General features: G+C 47.5%; 4 protein-coding genes across 4 annotated transcripts; 3 read left to right on the forward strand and 1 right to left on the reverse strand.

Annotated features, from left to right (window-relative positions):
* Nucleotides 1–382: 382 nt before the first annotated feature.
* SPPG_05429 (uncharacterized protein) lies at nucleotides 383–1451 on the forward strand (the record flags this gene model as incomplete). The annotated part of the gene is made up of 4 exons (XM_016753644.1): nucleotides 383–865; nucleotides 930–995; nucleotides 1057–1130; nucleotides 1199–1451. The coding sequence occupies 4 exons, from the start codon at nucleotides 383–385 to the stop codon at nucleotides 1239–1241; spliced, it is 666 nt and encodes a 221-aa protein (XP_016607215.1). The 3' UTR covers nucleotides 1242–1451.
* On the reverse strand, nucleotides 1270–2608 carry SPPG_05430 (uncharacterized protein). The gene is made up of 2 exons (XM_016753645.1): nucleotides 2259–2608; nucleotides 1270–2203 (listed from the first exon to the last, which is right to left on the reverse strand). The coding sequence occupies exons 1-2, from the start codon at nucleotides 2546–2548 to the stop codon at nucleotides 1393–1395; spliced, it is 1101 nt and encodes a 366-aa protein (XP_016607216.1). The 5' UTR covers nucleotides 2549–2608; the 3' UTR covers nucleotides 1270–1392.
* Nucleotides 2609–3236: 628 nt separating this feature from the next.
* SPPG_05431 (serine/threonine protein kinase) lies at nucleotides 3237–11414 on the forward strand (the record flags this gene model as incomplete). The annotated part of the gene is made up of 18 exons (XM_016753646.1): nucleotides 3237–3776; nucleotides 3874–4168; nucleotides 4230–4303; nucleotides 4359–4451; nucleotides 4519–4903; nucleotides 4974–5308; nucleotides 5376–5865; nucleotides 5931–6075; nucleotides 6148–6199; nucleotides 6262–7020; nucleotides 7080–7708; nucleotides 7772–7949; nucleotides 8013–9511; nucleotides 9569–9701; nucleotides 9770–9968; nucleotides 10027–10223; nucleotides 10290–10363; nucleotides 10429–11414. 18 exons carry the CDS (start codon nucleotides 3237–3239, stop codon nucleotides 11282–11284), a joined length of 6933 nt encoding a protein of 2310 aa, XP_016607217.1. The 3' UTR covers nucleotides 11285–11414.
* A 90-nt stretch (nucleotides 11415–11504) lies between these two features.
* On the forward strand, nucleotides 11505–14002 carry SPPG_05432 (T-complex protein 1 subunit gamma). Its single transcript, XM_016753647.1, has 9 exons — nucleotides 11505–11581; nucleotides 11676–11767; nucleotides 11832–11893; nucleotides 11974–12184; nucleotides 12249–12553; nucleotides 12613–12895; nucleotides 12955–13463; nucleotides 13524–13757; nucleotides 13817–14002. The coding sequence occupies exons 2-9, from the start codon at nucleotides 11743–11745 to the stop codon at nucleotides 13832–13834; spliced, it is 1647 nt and encodes a 548-aa protein (XP_016607218.1). The 5' UTR covers nucleotides 11505–11581; nucleotides 11676–11742; the 3' UTR covers nucleotides 13835–14002.
* Nucleotides 14003–15778: the final 1776 nt, after the last annotated feature.

Below are 15778 nucleotides of genomic sequence, written 5' to 3' on the forward strand. Positions count from 1 at the left end.
ACCAGCTGGACCTGCACTGTAGCGACTTCCCAAAGCTAGACTCCCAGAAGTCGACACGCTTCACACACCGGAAGTCACTTATCGGCTTCAGAAGAATACTGGGCAATTGAACAGCGAGAGTGGGCAGGACAATTCTTATGCCGGTCTACGGTTGCGCTTAGAGGCGGGCGCTTTGGGATTACCGGTAGTTCATGAGGAACTGACCCATCGTCCATCGCGAAACGATGAACCGACAGCACGTTTTGCTGGGGGAGAAGGAACCGGAACCGGTACTAAGGCAGAAAACCCTGGGACAGTCGGCAATGTAAGGTCACAAATAAGTGCAGCGACGCGACAGCCCTCAGAACATAAAAGGGACAACGCATCGGATGCGCCGTGCGTAATGCAAAACGTTGCACTCGCTGACACTCCGTCATCAATGTCTCAGCCACGGCAAGCGGAGAAGCCAGAATCCACGCATACACAAAAGGATATAGATAAAGCTGAAAAAGATCGGGAAAAGCAAGAAAAGGATCGAGCGGAGGCTGAGGCGCGGGAGGTCGAGCGGCAGAAGGCTGAAAAACGGCGACGGGAAGAGGAACGTCGAGCACAAGACCTCGAGCTCGAGCGCGTACGACGAGAGAAGGAACAGCTGGTTAAAGAGGAGGAAGCTAGAAAGCGTCGAATGGAATTAGAACGCAAAGAAAAGGAAGCGGAAGAGACCCGACGAAAGGAGGCGGAAGAAAAAGAGCGAGCTGAAGCCAAGAGAAGGGAGGCAGAGATAGCCAAGCAAACGGAGCAGACCAGTGTGGTAGATCAGCTCGAAAATGATCCCCTGATGGCCAAGTATATTTCAATAGTGAAAGAACGAAGAGAAAAAGAAAAAGTATGTTTTTGCATACAGCATAGTTTCCAGAAACTGTGCTGAAATTTCAACCGCTCTTTTCCAGGAGAAGGCAACAGCAGCGCCATCAGTCGCTAACCAAGTTGAAGACCTAATGAAAAAGTTGGATACGGTATGTACTCCTGAAATTGCTACAATATCACGATCGTTGGGCTCACCACCGCCTATGCCAGTCATCCATGCTCTCCAGCAGGTCGTCCATATCTGGCCTCAACTTTGGGGCAGGAGACACGGCAGATGAAGTCAGGTATGACGCTTTCCCGCGCGAAATCTGCCATTACTCATACTGAAAAGTGCCACTTTTGACCCTCTCAGCGCTCCTGGATTCGATGAAACTACGGAGGATGATGGGTGGTAAACCCTAGAAAAGAGTTGTACAAAAGTGCTTAAATTATTGAACATAGTTTCGTATTATTTTTCGGTATGTGACCATGCAAATTATCCATCAGAGCTGTATCTACATAAATTCAGTTATGCGATAAAAGAAATCTCTACTTGTGAAATCTTCGTCAATCATCATCTTCATGATGCACATAGTCCAGATATCTATCGCTTTCCAGCAAGAAATCGATGTCGGCAATCCGCCAATGGCGCGCAGATAGAGCACGCCCTTCGTGACCCTCCTCTTGGGTAAAATGTTGACCTTCGAAAAGCACAACGATTTCGCGTCGACAGCTTTCTGAGGATATGACATCTTCTACCAGGTCACTTGTCAGATCCTCCGTTACTCTGGACGCAAGATCCGCTGCTTGTTGGGAAGGGTCATTCTGCTTCGCCGCTAGTCCGATCCCCTCAGTACTTTGGTTTCTTGAGTCTTGTTCTGCCTTTAGTCTAACGTGCCTATAAGTGACCTCAGCATCGAACGTGACCTCCAGTTGCACAATAGCCCCCTCCTCCATCGCTTCTACTGACAGTTGATATGGCGTCATGTGACGTGTGGCTACATCCTCTTTGGAAAATACCGCTCCAAGCGAGAAACCCTTGAATAAATAATGATCTTGCCCAAGTTCGTAATATCGAGCGATGCCGGACATCCGAATCAGCCGTGGCCTAGCGGCCGTCCCAATTTCCGGCCCAAATTGAACCTTCATATCGGTTATTCGAGCATCGTGCAGATGAAAGTTGAGCGATACTTGCTGTGCTTTAGATTTAACGTTGGATATCGCTTTGCTGAGACGATCGTACAACGGACGAGTAAGCATCGAACGGAAAACTTCGTCTGTGTCCCGACTGGAGCCCGGTTTTGATAGAGCAGTGAGAACAGTGCAAAAGCGCTCAAGTGCATAGCTTGCTCCTATCATAAATTGGTATTCTATGTAGCTGCGACATAAAATGAGACGTTTGCAAACCGACAGTGGACAAGATGATCACATACAATTCACCATAGGCCTGATGAACAAAAGTCCTTGCAAAGAACGATATCAGCTCCCGTTTTATGGGATTGATAATGTAAGTCGCTAGCGGCGAGGTGCCAGGCACATGAGGAGGGCCTATGGGCCGGATTGGCGAGCGACTCAGTCGCCAAGGAAATATTTTACTGTCGTCATGTTGGTCGATGGGTGCGCCAGATGACCATCGTCGAGAGATGCAACCTGGGGTTTGATGCACCTTGTGTATCCAGACTTTGTGAGTTGGGAGTCTAAATCGATTGCGTGCAAAGTGCATGTCTTGTCATTCCCCAACCCGCTCCTTTTGACAGATGCCCAGTTCGATCTGCAAGAACCCGAGGGTTGGATGGCGGTTGGCAACCCAACACACACTTACCACAGCCCCATCTGGTTCATTTGGTACGATCGGATCGCTTGGTACCGCCGGTTTGGTACCGACAAACTAACGAGGCGTGTGGTAAGCAAAGCCCATCGGAGTTTGAAAAAATCGGTCATCAGAAGCCTCTGCTGCTTGCCACCGGCGACTGCGAACTGTTCTCTCCATAGTCCTCCAGATACACCTAGTCCCTCTGAAATGCATCTGGTTGCTTTGATCTGTAAACCTTCCGTGTCTGGGAAAGCCAGTCTGATTTTGAAGCAGAATCACCAGTGCTGGGGTTAGTTTTGAGGATCACGAAAGGATCAGAAATATCCAGACCGTTCATTTGGGCCGATTCGCACTATTTCTGAAGTTTATACGTCATTCACATTGTCTGTTTCGAGTCTAAAATAAGCTTCGGACAACCCCATCTTATGACAAGAGAAAACTCACCGGCTCGCAAACAGAACTTGACTCCCGTGAAAACATAGATCGGCAATGTATTAGAACTTCTCACTAGGCTTCTGTCGCACATTACTCCATTAAACCGAGCTCATATCTGAGATTGGGTACTATATAAAATTCCTAGTGCTGTAAAACGGCCGCGATGGAGTACAGCATAACCCTCTCGGGATACTGTGACCCGCACGTTATACACTTCAACCCACGAACCGCACTGGTTATTCAGCGAGTCCGTCGTGTGGACAACCCAAACCAGACTGTAATATGCAAAGGCAATACCTTCTTCGACGAAGAAGAAAATATCAAGCTGAAACATGAATACGAAATCCTCCATCTCATCCACAGCAACTTGGCAGAAATTGAGCTGACAAGAACACAGAACCACACACATTCCTCTGGAACATCAAGAATACTTGCGTCCGGGAATTATTCCCGAGGGGAGCCGCTCACTCCCGTATCGGAGGATTCTTCGTTGACCCTCACATCACCAAACACCAGCAGCACCCGACACAAACCCGGTGGACGACGACCTAGGAGCACTAGCCTCAGCCATGACAGCATTGACGGACATTTGTCAGACAGAATTGTTAAGCCAATTTCCTTGGAAGACGTCAATGGACAATATTTTCTGATACTGGAAGACTACGGCGGCATGTCTCTACGGGAATTCGCATTGGGCAAGCGAGTGCCACGAAAAAACCAGAACACTGAATCGCCGCCAGTGAACCTCACAACGGCAAATTTAGATTTTGAAAAGACAAACTCCACCATCACCCTCCAAGCAACCACAAGGTCGACTAATTGGATTGGAAGACTTCCTGCATATCGCTACGCAACTCGCAGAAGCGCTTGACATTGTCCATGCTGCCCAAGTCGTACACAAAGACATTAATCCCGACAATATCGTGGTGAGGCGGGATAAGGGCCGCATAGGGGCTCAATTGATAGACTTCAACCTTGCCGAAGTGACAGATATGGGTACCCAGCCAACCCAGCGGAATTATTTGGAAGGGACTTTGGCTTACTTGTCACCAGAACAAACGGGAAGAATGCAGAGAGTAGTGGATTATCGGACAGGTAATGCTGTTAATGCCATGCATTGAACGAAAATATACTTACGCCTGCACGGATAATGTAGACTTCTATAGCTTGGGAATAACACTTTGGGAGGTGCTTGTTGGAAGTCCACCTTTTCAGTTTGACGACGCTACGGTATGGTTATAGGATGCGTTTACGAACACAGTAATTGAAACTGACAACTCTCCAGGAGTATGTACATGCCCACCTCGCTAAGGAGATTGAGCCTGCAAATCTGCATGATCCACTCATTCCAAAGGCGTTTTCCGATATCATTAACAAAGTGGGTGTCGTTGCTTTTTCCTAACCCCGACATTCTTTTTTCATTAATTATTGGACAACTTTTATAGCTAGTTAGCAAGGCGCCCGAAGCCCGCTATCAATCGGCATCAGGACTTCGTTTTGACTTTATGACCTGTATGCGGCGACTAAAAGAAGCTAAAGCTGCCAGACTCTGCGCAAAAGATGAAAAATTGTCAGATTTTGACATAGCCCAGATCTTCAATGACTTTGAGTTCGATATCGCCTCCCGCGATTATTCACATCATCTCAACATTCCAGATAAACTCTATGGACGTGACCGGGAAACCAAAGAATTGCTTACGTCCTTTGAGAATGTTGCATGCGGAAAGAGTCGCAGTGAACTAGTACTAGTGTGCGGTGGAAATGGAGAGGGAAAGAGCTCCTTGATTAATCATCTCAGAAAGCATGTAATGAGGAATCGTGGTTTTTTTGGTGAGCTGAAGAAGACTTAAAGATACGTCCATCGAGCAATGAGGTTATAACAAATTTGCCTTGAACATAGTGCGTGGCCAGTACACGGAATACAATCGGGATAAACCATTCGGAGGACTCGTACAAGCGCTAGATGAACTCATTCGCCAGCTCCTGGGAGAAACTGCTGAAGCGATGGAGAGATGGCAAAACTGTCTGAATACTACCTTGGGCCCAGAGATTTTGGCGATCGTTACGGACGTTCTTCCAGATTTGGAAATGATAGTGGGACTTCAGCAGTCTGCTGAATTGCGAGTGGATGCCACATCAGCTGAGCAGACGTCCTTCATTCGTGCTATGCAAGCTTTAATTGGCTGCTTTGCGCAAGCCGAACACCCACTGGTGGTCTTTTTGGATGATCTACAGGTACAGTTCTTCGTGAAAGAGCAGCTTAATGATTCAACATTCTAATTCCCCCGCTCTATGCTGGTAGTATGCCGAGTCCGCTTCGCAAAAATTGCTGCAAGCCATTTTATTCGACAGGAGAATAGGCCATTTGCTGATAGTCGCAACACTGCCCAGCGGAAGTCCAGGAGCTGCACTGGGAGCTGCATTTGGTCCAACCGTTCAACGAATCCAGTTTGAGGCCCCTCAAAGATTACGTCGAATCGAGCTAGGGCCGCTTACTAATGCGGCGCTACGAGAAATGCTTTCCGATACTCTTAAACCCGCAGCTGAGGATATTGACGTACTGGCATCCCTAGTTTCCCGAAAGACAATGGGAAATCCACTTCATGTCCGTGAGTTTCTTCGCTACGCGGAACAGCAAGGGTTGATCTATTTCAATGAGGTTGTTGGTGGGTGGGCTTGGGATGTTCATGAAATGGAGCGGCAGACTGTGTTGAGCGAGAACGTCGCGGACTTGCTGTTGACAAGATTGCGCCAGTTCTCGCCCGAAACTCAGACGTTACTGCAACAAGCAGGTAAGTAAACATTTGTATCATCTTCGAATTCTTGTTATTTTAACGATCTTTGTAAATTCCTCTAGCATGTATTGGCGACTCGTTTGACCTTCGATTGCTATCGTTTCTTTCTGAGATTAGTATCGTCCAAGTGGCGACGTTGCTATGGGCGGCTGTTAAGGAGGGATTTCTCCTGCCACAATCACAAGAACCTCCACTTGCCCGCTCATTGTCAACAATCTCGAGGAGCTCCTCAGGATCCATCAATTCGCAAAATCAGAACCATTTCCGACCAGGACATAGGTCGTCCCTGTCCCTTAATAAATCCGTGGGAGGCATGGTCATGTCATATAAGGTACTGGATGGTCCACATTCAGCTCCTGATTGGGTGGAAACTAACGAGATCACCTACGACAGTTCTGCCACAATCGACTCCACCGGGCTTGCTATGATATGATCGACCCTGAGGTCCGAAGAAAATGGCACTTGCAAATCGGCAGGTTATTGCGGCGGAACTTGAGCGAAGAAGAAAAGCAGGAGAACGTTTTCACTTTGGTCGCTCAATACAATGAAGTACTCGATCTTTTGACAGATCGCGAAGAGCCAGCTTATGTTGCTCGGTTAAACTATGAAGCTGGACTACGAGCGAAAAAATCAAATGCGCATCATGCTGCCCGACGATATTTTAGCATTGCCCAGTCACTACTTGGCGAGGATGATGAAGCCTGGAAGGTCAACTATGAGCAGATATTTAATATTAAAAAGGCTGTGGCGCAAGTCAATCTTGTCGAAGGTCTTTACGACGAGGCAACAGCTATACTGAAGGATCTGTGTCGCCGGGCAACGAGTGTTGGCGATCAGCTAACAGCAAGCAGCATACTCGTCAGCGCATACCATATTCAAGGGAGATTTAACGACATCATGGAAATGGGATTTAAGGAGTTGAAAGCCTTTGATATTCCAGCTCCAGAAAACGAGCAGGATGCCATATCAATGGTCAGAGCAGAAATTAGCGAGCTTGAGCGATTAATAGCTGGTCGCAGTGAGGAGGAAGTAGCGAGAGAAGTCCGTCCTTTGGAACCGACTGTTCAGATGCTGCAGACGGTGCTGCTCTCTATCGGAAGCGCAGCGGGTTCCCTCGGACGATTATATCAATGCCAGTATTTCTACGTAAAGGTAATAAGGATTAGGTCCTTTGTGTGTGTACAGACTAACCGAAGAACTCTCCTTCATAGGGTTGCGTGCTAGCTATGCAAAAGGGCCTCAGTCATCGAAGTGCCGAACTTTTTGCATTTGTTTTACGAGCATACGCTGGATGTCTGCCGGAGCCAGACTTTCCACGCATGAGATGGGTATCGAAACTCTCCTTTCTCCTGATGGACAAGGCTACTCTGGAGATTCAAGCACGTGCCCGTCTGGGTTTGCTCATGAATGGATATATCTATGTTGCCAGTTTCAAGTCCTTTGAAGAAAACGTAGAGCGCTGCATTACTGCAGGCATCGAAGCTGGGTACTACTCGGTGGTCATATACGCGATGTGCACGTTCCCCGGGGTCCTACTTTCGTATGGACGCCCTGCTGCCGCATACAGCGAATGGCACAAAAGGTATCATCCATTTATGGAGAAATTCAAAGGATTCTTCCTGAATGTATGGAACGGTACGATCGCGGAGTTAGACGCCTTGAGCTCTGGGATCGAATGCGTATACCAGAACAGAGATGTTATGGCGACCGGAATGACTCGTGCTCAGGTATATTATTTTCGCCTTGTAAATGCGCTGCTTTTTGAGCGCGAGGATAGGCGGATGCTGCTGGAGCAGTATAAACAAGAAGACAAAATGAATGCTTACATGGGCATACCAAGGTGGGTGTATGTGAGATCGCGCAACTTTCTCACTTGATAATATCTGATCCGAGCGGGAAATAGATACATTGATATCTTCGTGTGGCAAGTGATAATCGCAGCATCGGAGTATAATCTTCCTAACCAGGACCGGAAACAACTTCTAAAAGAAATTGATGATGCATGTGCTATGGTCAAGAAATTTGCAGAGCAACCACCCCAGGAGATTATGTGCAAATATTACCTTGTGTCCGCCGAAAGAGTAAGCCGATCATTTACTTGTAATTGAGTCTGTAGCAGAAGATAATCATCCTCAACTGGTCAGGCAAGAATCCTCGGAGATATGACGGAAGCGAGGAATTTCTACGATAAGGCATTGGATGCCGCTCATGAGCACGGTTTTCGGTTTCATGAAGCCCTCATAACAGAGCGCTACGGTCGTTTCTGGCTAGAAATGGGATCGAAGCGTCTAGCACGATCATGCTTACACGACGCTTACTTTCTCTGGCACTCTTGGGGGAGCGAAGGAAAATGTAAACAATTGCAAGCACGCTACGCCGATATAATGGACCTCCACCTTCTGAACAAGGGTCTTTCTGGAACTCGGTTTGGCAGCCTTCATGGTACCACTCAACGTTCGTCCATTACGGAACAGCACAGCTCTACCACCGTCGACTTGGATTTAACCACAGTGCTCAAGGTCACGCAGTCGATCAGCAATGAGACCAGCTTGGAAATTTTGCTGACCAAGATTATAAAGTTTGTCATGGAGAATGCCGGAGCAGAAAAAGGGATGCTCGTGCTGCAGCAAGAGGGAAAGCTGTTAATTGAAGCACTCGGAGTGATTGATGAAGGTGGCGAGCATCACGAGGTTCTTCAACATGTTCCGATTGAGAAAGCGACGCACGAACAAGGGGTGCCACTATCTGTGGTCTACTATGTATTCCGTTCCCGCGAACCTCTGGTTTTGGTTGATGCAGTCGCGGATCAGACGTACGGTAAAGACGCATACGTCACCGAGCGGCAAACTAAAAGCATTCTGTGCTGTCCTATCGTACATCAAAACATGGCTACGGGGGTGGTCTATTTAGAGAATGACCTCCAGACTGGCGCATTTACTGCCGACCGTCTCGAGCTCATTCAGTCTTTAATGGCTGCTGCATCGATGTCGATTGAAAATGCGAAGCTTGCCAAGACCAACACTGAATTGACAGCTGCTTTGCGAGATTCTTCAACGAAGGCAACGCCACGATATAACCTCGACGGGCCCATCAAGAAGACAATTGACATGCTCCAAGGGTTCAAATTCAGGCTACCGCCCGGTGATCCCGGCATTCGACAAATTGACTTCATTATGAAAGCATTGACCTCAACAGACTTCTTCTCCTCGAATATTGATGAGATCAACGATGAGACGGGAAAAGGCATCGATTCCGATACTAAAGTATGGATTGAAAGCTCCTTGCTTCAGAAGGAACCTAGTCGAACAAGGCGGGCAGATGCCAAAGAGCATATGTTTGCGAAGAAAGCTGAGGATATTTCGAAGGCATCTCTGAAAGTGATGGAGAGTCACGTAAGGCCGAGCAAAGAGATTTCGTCCATCAATATGGCAGAAGTGAACGCTCTTTTGGAGAGATCCACTTCGTTCGATTTCAACATTTACGACCTTGCGGAGGCAACTAATGGCAGGCCGCTTTTTTTCCTGGGAGTCCATCTTTTGGAATATTGGGGCTTACTGCAGCATTTCTCGCTGGACGAGATGAAGCTGCGGGCGTTTTTTGAGCAGATTGAAGGCGCATACCATCCTCTGCCATATCATAATAGGTATTTCTGTTGAGTGTTTGTGTGTACGCCAGCCCCAACTGATCATCATGTGTTTAGTACACATGGAGCGGATGTACTTCAAACCGTAAATATGCTTCTCTTAAGCGACCCCAAAATGGCAGCAAACTTTACCAAGATGGAGATATTTGCTGCATGTATTGCAAGTGCCGTACACGACGTGGACCACCCTGTGAGTAGCTCGTCGTAAGCGAAGTTGCTGTAATCGGTGGCTTACCGCATCTGTTATTCACTTTGTAGGGGCTGAACAACAACTTCCTGGTTCAATCTTCTCATCCGCTCGCCATTTTCTATAATGATATGTCGGTATTAGAGTTCCATCATGCTGCCAAAGCGTTTGAAATTGCACAACAACCGGAAACAAACGTGTTTGACGGACTGAATAATGACCAGTATCGAGAAGCACGGAAACTCATTATTAGCATGGTGGTTGCAACTGGTGTGTATATGACATGTTATTCGCTAGCTATTTTATTGATTTACCATGGAATCCCCAGATATGGCACAACATTTTCACTACATCAACAAGCTGAAGAGCAAGATCGCTGCTTCTGCTTTGAATTGGGAAGAATCTGGGGATCGCGCCTTGTTACTGGAGTGTGCGATCAAATGCGCAGACCTCAATAACTCAGCAAAGCCAATCGAGCAATCACGAAAGTGGGCGTTCCAGGTGATGCAAGAGTTCTTCCTGCAGGTGCGCAAAGCGGAAGTCATTGTGAAATATCCACAATAATGAGAATGACGATTTGTGCTGCATTAGGGTGACCGTGAACGAAAACTAGGCATGCCGGTTTCGAAATTTATGGATCGATATGATACCAACATTCCAAAATGGTATGTGGGTGGGAGGGCAAAGAATTTCCACATATTTACGTACTTAATTATTCTTGGTGATGCAGTCAAATAGGATTTATTGACATCCTCGTTGTGCCGCTCTTTGATTCTTGGTCGCAATGCATTCAGACGGACTTTTCAAGACGATGTATGGACAATATATCTCAAAACCGCAGCCATTGGGAATCCCTCTTGGATAAACCAGAAGCTATCCCAAATTTCCCCCCACCGCCGGATGAAGAGCGTGAAGACTTCCCCCTAGTTGCCCCATCAACACCCCCGTTTACACCGCAGCAGTATCTCACGGCGCCCATCGTAGACAATATGGTGCGAATTGAATCCAAAGAACCTCCTCAACCCGCGCCCGTACGCCAAGATGCATCTGAGGGCGCAGCTGATGGCACCTTTCGATCTGTCCCTGGAATAAAACTACCAGGGGAGTTGAAGGGAAGATTGAGCAACCCACCGCAACCTATCTCAGCCCCTTCTCCTTCAAGAAATATCATAATTACACCACGTAAAACATCAGAAACCACATCCACCACCACCACCCCCATCCCTAAAATCATCCGAAAATCCACATCAGGCGGAAACATTGCTGGGTTCGCAGAGGGAGGCAGCCGTGACGTCTGGGCACCATCAAATTCTGGACGAGAAAGAAATTATACAGCACCAGTTTCAGCCCGACGACGGTCGAGTGCAGGTGTTGGCGCACTAGCGTCGGATTCAACAGTGCCCAAAATACCCGGAAAACTACTATTACCAGCGTTACCAAAATCTACCTCGGCCAGTAGTTTTGACCGAGAACTAGATAACACTCCCGACGGATTGCAAAACCTCCCAAAACCACGTCCAATAGCACGATCTGGCCAAGATGGCAAGCCTCCAGGAAACGGCCGACCAAAAGGAGTAACGTCGTGATATTTCTATGACCTCAATATTTTCAGCTGCTTCCAATTTATTCATTTGCTGTGGTTCACGGGACCGTAGAAAGTAGGGTTTTTTGATTTTGATATTTTCTAATATAAGACGATGTGTTGATTGTTGAGGATCTCTTAGTTTGTTTATAATGATTCCGTAAGCGATGTCCAGAGTTGCGGACGCGAGCCGTTTTCATGGCAACGCCAGGAGGCCAGAGAGCACAGGCAATACTTATCCTTCTCGATAATCTTGGAAATAGCGCAGCACACCTTCTCGCCCTCACTTTGACTGTTTATTGTACGTGACATGTCGATTGCAGATGGGCACAGGATCTGTTGGCATATTGTAAAGGAATATTCACGCTAGTTTTATCTTCGCGCGCTCTTCACAGGTACAAGATCGCCGACACGATTACCAGAAACTTGTTTAAACAGTACAATCCCCGCAAGTAGATCAAAATGCAGGTCCCGGTGATGGTTATGAGTAAGTTGATGATACGGATGTTTCACCTGTCCTGTACACTGGATTTACGTTTCCCGTGCACTAGACGCGAACATGGAGCGGGAGACAGGCCGAAAAGCCCAGCTCTCGAACATCCAGTCAGCAAAGGTGTGGATTTACGTCTGAATTTGCATGGGAAGCATATGGTTGGCGCTGCAGTTATACGTTGCTAATGATGGTGATTGAAGGTGATCGCCGATATTATCCGAACGTGCTTGGGTCCCCGCGCTATGTTGAAGATGTTGTTGGATCCCATGGGCGGTATTGTCATGACGAACGATGGAAATGCCATTCTACGAGAAGTAGAAGTGGCTCACCCAGCAGCGAAGTCCATGATTGAGCTCGCAAGAACTCAGGATGAGGAAGTTGGAGATGGGACAACTAGTGTGATTATCCTTGGTCAGTTCTCAACGGTGATTCTTTTCTGCGCGGCTTTCTCACAGGGACGTGATTTCCAAAACAGCTGGTGAAGTTCTGACCGCGGCACTTCCTTTTCTGGAGCGTAACATACACCCTATTACCATTATTGGGGCTTACAAGCGCGCATTGGAGGATGCACTGAACATTATGAAGGATATATCAATTGAGGTCGATATAAGCAACAAGCCGGAAATGATGCGCATTATCAAATCCACTATTGGAACAAAGTTCGTATCGAGATGGAGCGATTTGATGTGCGGACTGGCGTATGATGCCGTCAAGACGGTGAACCTGGAGATCGACGGAAAGCGTGAGGTAGACATTAAGCGCTATGCTCGTGTGGAAAAGGTATACTCTATTGAAAAGAGATATGTGCTTTTTGGTGCTGAACACCGCGCGTTTTTCAGATACCTGGTGGGGAGATTGACGAGTCAAAGGTTTTGGACGGTATCATGGTCAACAAGGATGTCACACATCCCAAGATGCGCAGGAAGATCGAGAACCCTAGGATCGTGCTCCTCGATTGCCCACTTGAATACAAAAAGGGAGAGTCGCAGACGAATGTGGAGGTGACGGACGAATCGCACTGGTCGCGTCTGCTGGAGATCGAAGAAGAACAGATTAAAGAGATGTGTGACCACATCATTCGCTTGAAACCTGATCTTGTATTCACCGAAAAAGGGGTCAGCGGTAGGTATTGTGTGATTCCGGCTGATTCTGTGAACACTACCTGATGATTCGTCTTATAGACTTGGCTCAACATTTCCTGATGAAATCCAACATCACTGCTATCCGCCGAGTCCGCAAGACCGACAATCACCGTATTGCTCGGGCCACTGGCGCTACCATTGTGAATCGAGTAGAGGACTTGAAGGACTCCGATGTCGGCACACAATGCGGTCTCTTTGAAGTTCGCAAGATTGCCGATGAATACTTCACTTTCCTCGAAAAGTGTGAAAATCCTAAGGCTTGCACAATCTTGCTCCGTGGACCCAGTAAAGATGTTCTACAGGAGATTGACAGGAATTTGCAAGATGCTATGTGCGTTGCCCGGAATGTCATGTTCGAGCCGCGCCTTTGCCCCGGGGGTGGTGCGACAGAGATGGCCCTTGCCGTCCGCCTCGGTGAGAAGGCGAAAACTATTTCTGGAGTGGAACAATGGCCGTACAAAGCCGTTGCGGAAGCTTTAGAAGTCATCCCACGTACTTTGGTACAAAACTGTGGTGGAAACGCCATCAAAACATTGACGCAGCTCAGGGTATGAGATTTCTGTATCGGTTTATCCACCAAGACCTACATTCTGACCTGTTTCTCTTAGGCGAAGCATGCAACCGTGGACAACTTCTCTTGGGGTATTGACGGGGAGAGCGGCAAGATCGTGGATATGCAAGAATACGGTGTTTGGGAGCCACACGCTGTCAAGGCGCAAACAGTGAAGACTGCTATCGAGTCGGCATGTTTGCTCCTCCGAGTAGATGACATTGTGTCCGGTTTGTCAAGGAAGGAGGCTGGTGGCGGTGGGCAAGCTCCCGCCATGCAGGAAGCACCTGAGGTGAGGTCACCATAGACTTTGCATCCAACTCGCGGTTGCTCACTGATTTCTCGTTGCAGGAGGTTGGTGAGCGCTAGAGGCTAGTTTTCGACATTCGATTGAGTGAGTTGTCACCATGGTCTAGTCCAGACTGTGTTTGTACAAAGGGGGATTTTGAATGAGATGGGTCTATAATAAGAGTGTGCAAAGTTGTTAAAAGCTGATCTGTTTAAACATGTACAATGGAGGTCAGACATTGCGCGATAGGGACAGGTCAATGCCACGTACTGTACATCAAACCTGCGCACGCAGTGCCAAGTTCCTGCGATGCTTGAACGATTAGAACTTCGCTACAAGTTGTAAACGATCATGGCACTGTCATTAATATTTTGCCAGTGGCATAAGTGTGCTTCACTAGTATATAGTTCCTTAATTGGTAGGTCTGGTTTCCACTTGTGGCCAAATCATGGGACGGACTTGCTTGCTGAAAGCTGCTCTATTGCTTGAATACCCCTCATACCGATTTTCTGTCAGCGAACCATGGCGGCAAGTCTCACGACAAATAGCGGTATGAAGGCGATGCCAAAAGTTTCTGCCCTGATTGCCGTAAGCTGTGTATAAGTAGGAGATGTTTAAGTCTCGGATATGATACCAAGATTGGCCCAGTTCTCGTGGGATGGATGGCCGGTCGCTGGTTAAGAACTGGAGCATACCGTCACACCCCTTTCACCCCCCCCCCCCCTCGGAAGGATTGAATTTGGAAGTGACACTGTGTGTGGTTCCTTCCAGAGAGACGTTTGTAATCGATCTCTATCCGTTGCATAATTCCAGGATCTGGCCAGATTTTAGATATGGATGACGAGTTAGCAGAGTTTGTCGTTCAGAGTAAGCAAATCGTCCTAGAATATATCAACGGCACCCAACCGGTACCACTCATGCGGCAGCCAGCACCGTAATTCCTTCTTTTTTTGCATCATTAATAATGACGGCGTAAAAGACAGCATGGAAGATGGAGCGATCGGACGAACCATTCAGCCATCGTTATGTGGAGAACCGTTTACTTTGGTACGTCACCATAATCATTCAGGCAAATGAGTTTGTTATCAAATCTTCTATCTGTCAAGAGGTCCTGCGACATCAGACAAATGTCGCAAAGCTGACTGCAAATTAATGGGACATTGGCATGTCAATTACTGTTTGCAATGCCAACACAATCAGATGTGCATGTGGGGGAAACAAGAAAGCTGTCCAAAAGACATGCGGAGAAGGACAAAGGGAAAACGATGTCATTTGAAATCATCCAGAGTTGGAAAATGGTTGAATCGACAGCTCGGAATTTGCAGCATGCCGTATTTTCAGGTAGCGCCAAGACTTTTGAACATGCTGAGCGTCCAACACAGCCTTTCCATTGTTAGCAAAAGACTTCAGAGGCAACACCTACTCTTTGAAGCATATAAAGCGTCCTCGAACGTGTTACCCACCTATTGCTAGCATCATGAGCAATGTGACCGGATATTCGATTACGCTCTAGTAAAAGAGCGAATAACGGGGGATACCAATTGGACAATGTCCTCATTTGGGTCTTCACGATATCCACCTGGGCTGGATATTTGGGACGTTCTCACGATCTGTCAGGCGTTTTGAGTCCTACACGATGGACTTTTGCACACGGCCGCCGAGATTGACACTGCTCTGAGCTGGATCCGAGCGTTCAACAGTGCTCACATTCGAATTCAGGAATCCCATATCAGAGGTACCATAGCTCTCAGTCCGCAACCAAAGGGTTTACTAAGGTGCTGTTTTCTGGAACTTTAGACCACGAGCCAACCTATCCGTCGGGTTTCTTATTATGTGCATTAATAAGAAGTATTTCTCGGCGTCGGGCAGCTCCAACAGCCTCAGTACGGAAAGCTGGTGAAGAAAGTATCGCGGGACATAAGTAGCTTTGTGTCTGATTCCATACGACAGAAGCTGTAACGGCAGCCTCCGTTCTGCTTCCAGTCTACCCGCTTTCACCTCGTGTGCAAAAAGTCCTTGTGAAG

This window comes from Spizellomyces punctatus, assembly GCF_000182565.1.
Source record: "Spizellomyces punctatus DAOM BR117 chromosome Unknown supercont1.9, whole genome shotgun sequence".
Lineage (NCBI taxonomy): Eukaryota > Fungi > Chytridiomycota > Chytridiomycetes > Spizellomycetales > Spizellomycetaceae > Spizellomyces > Spizellomyces punctatus.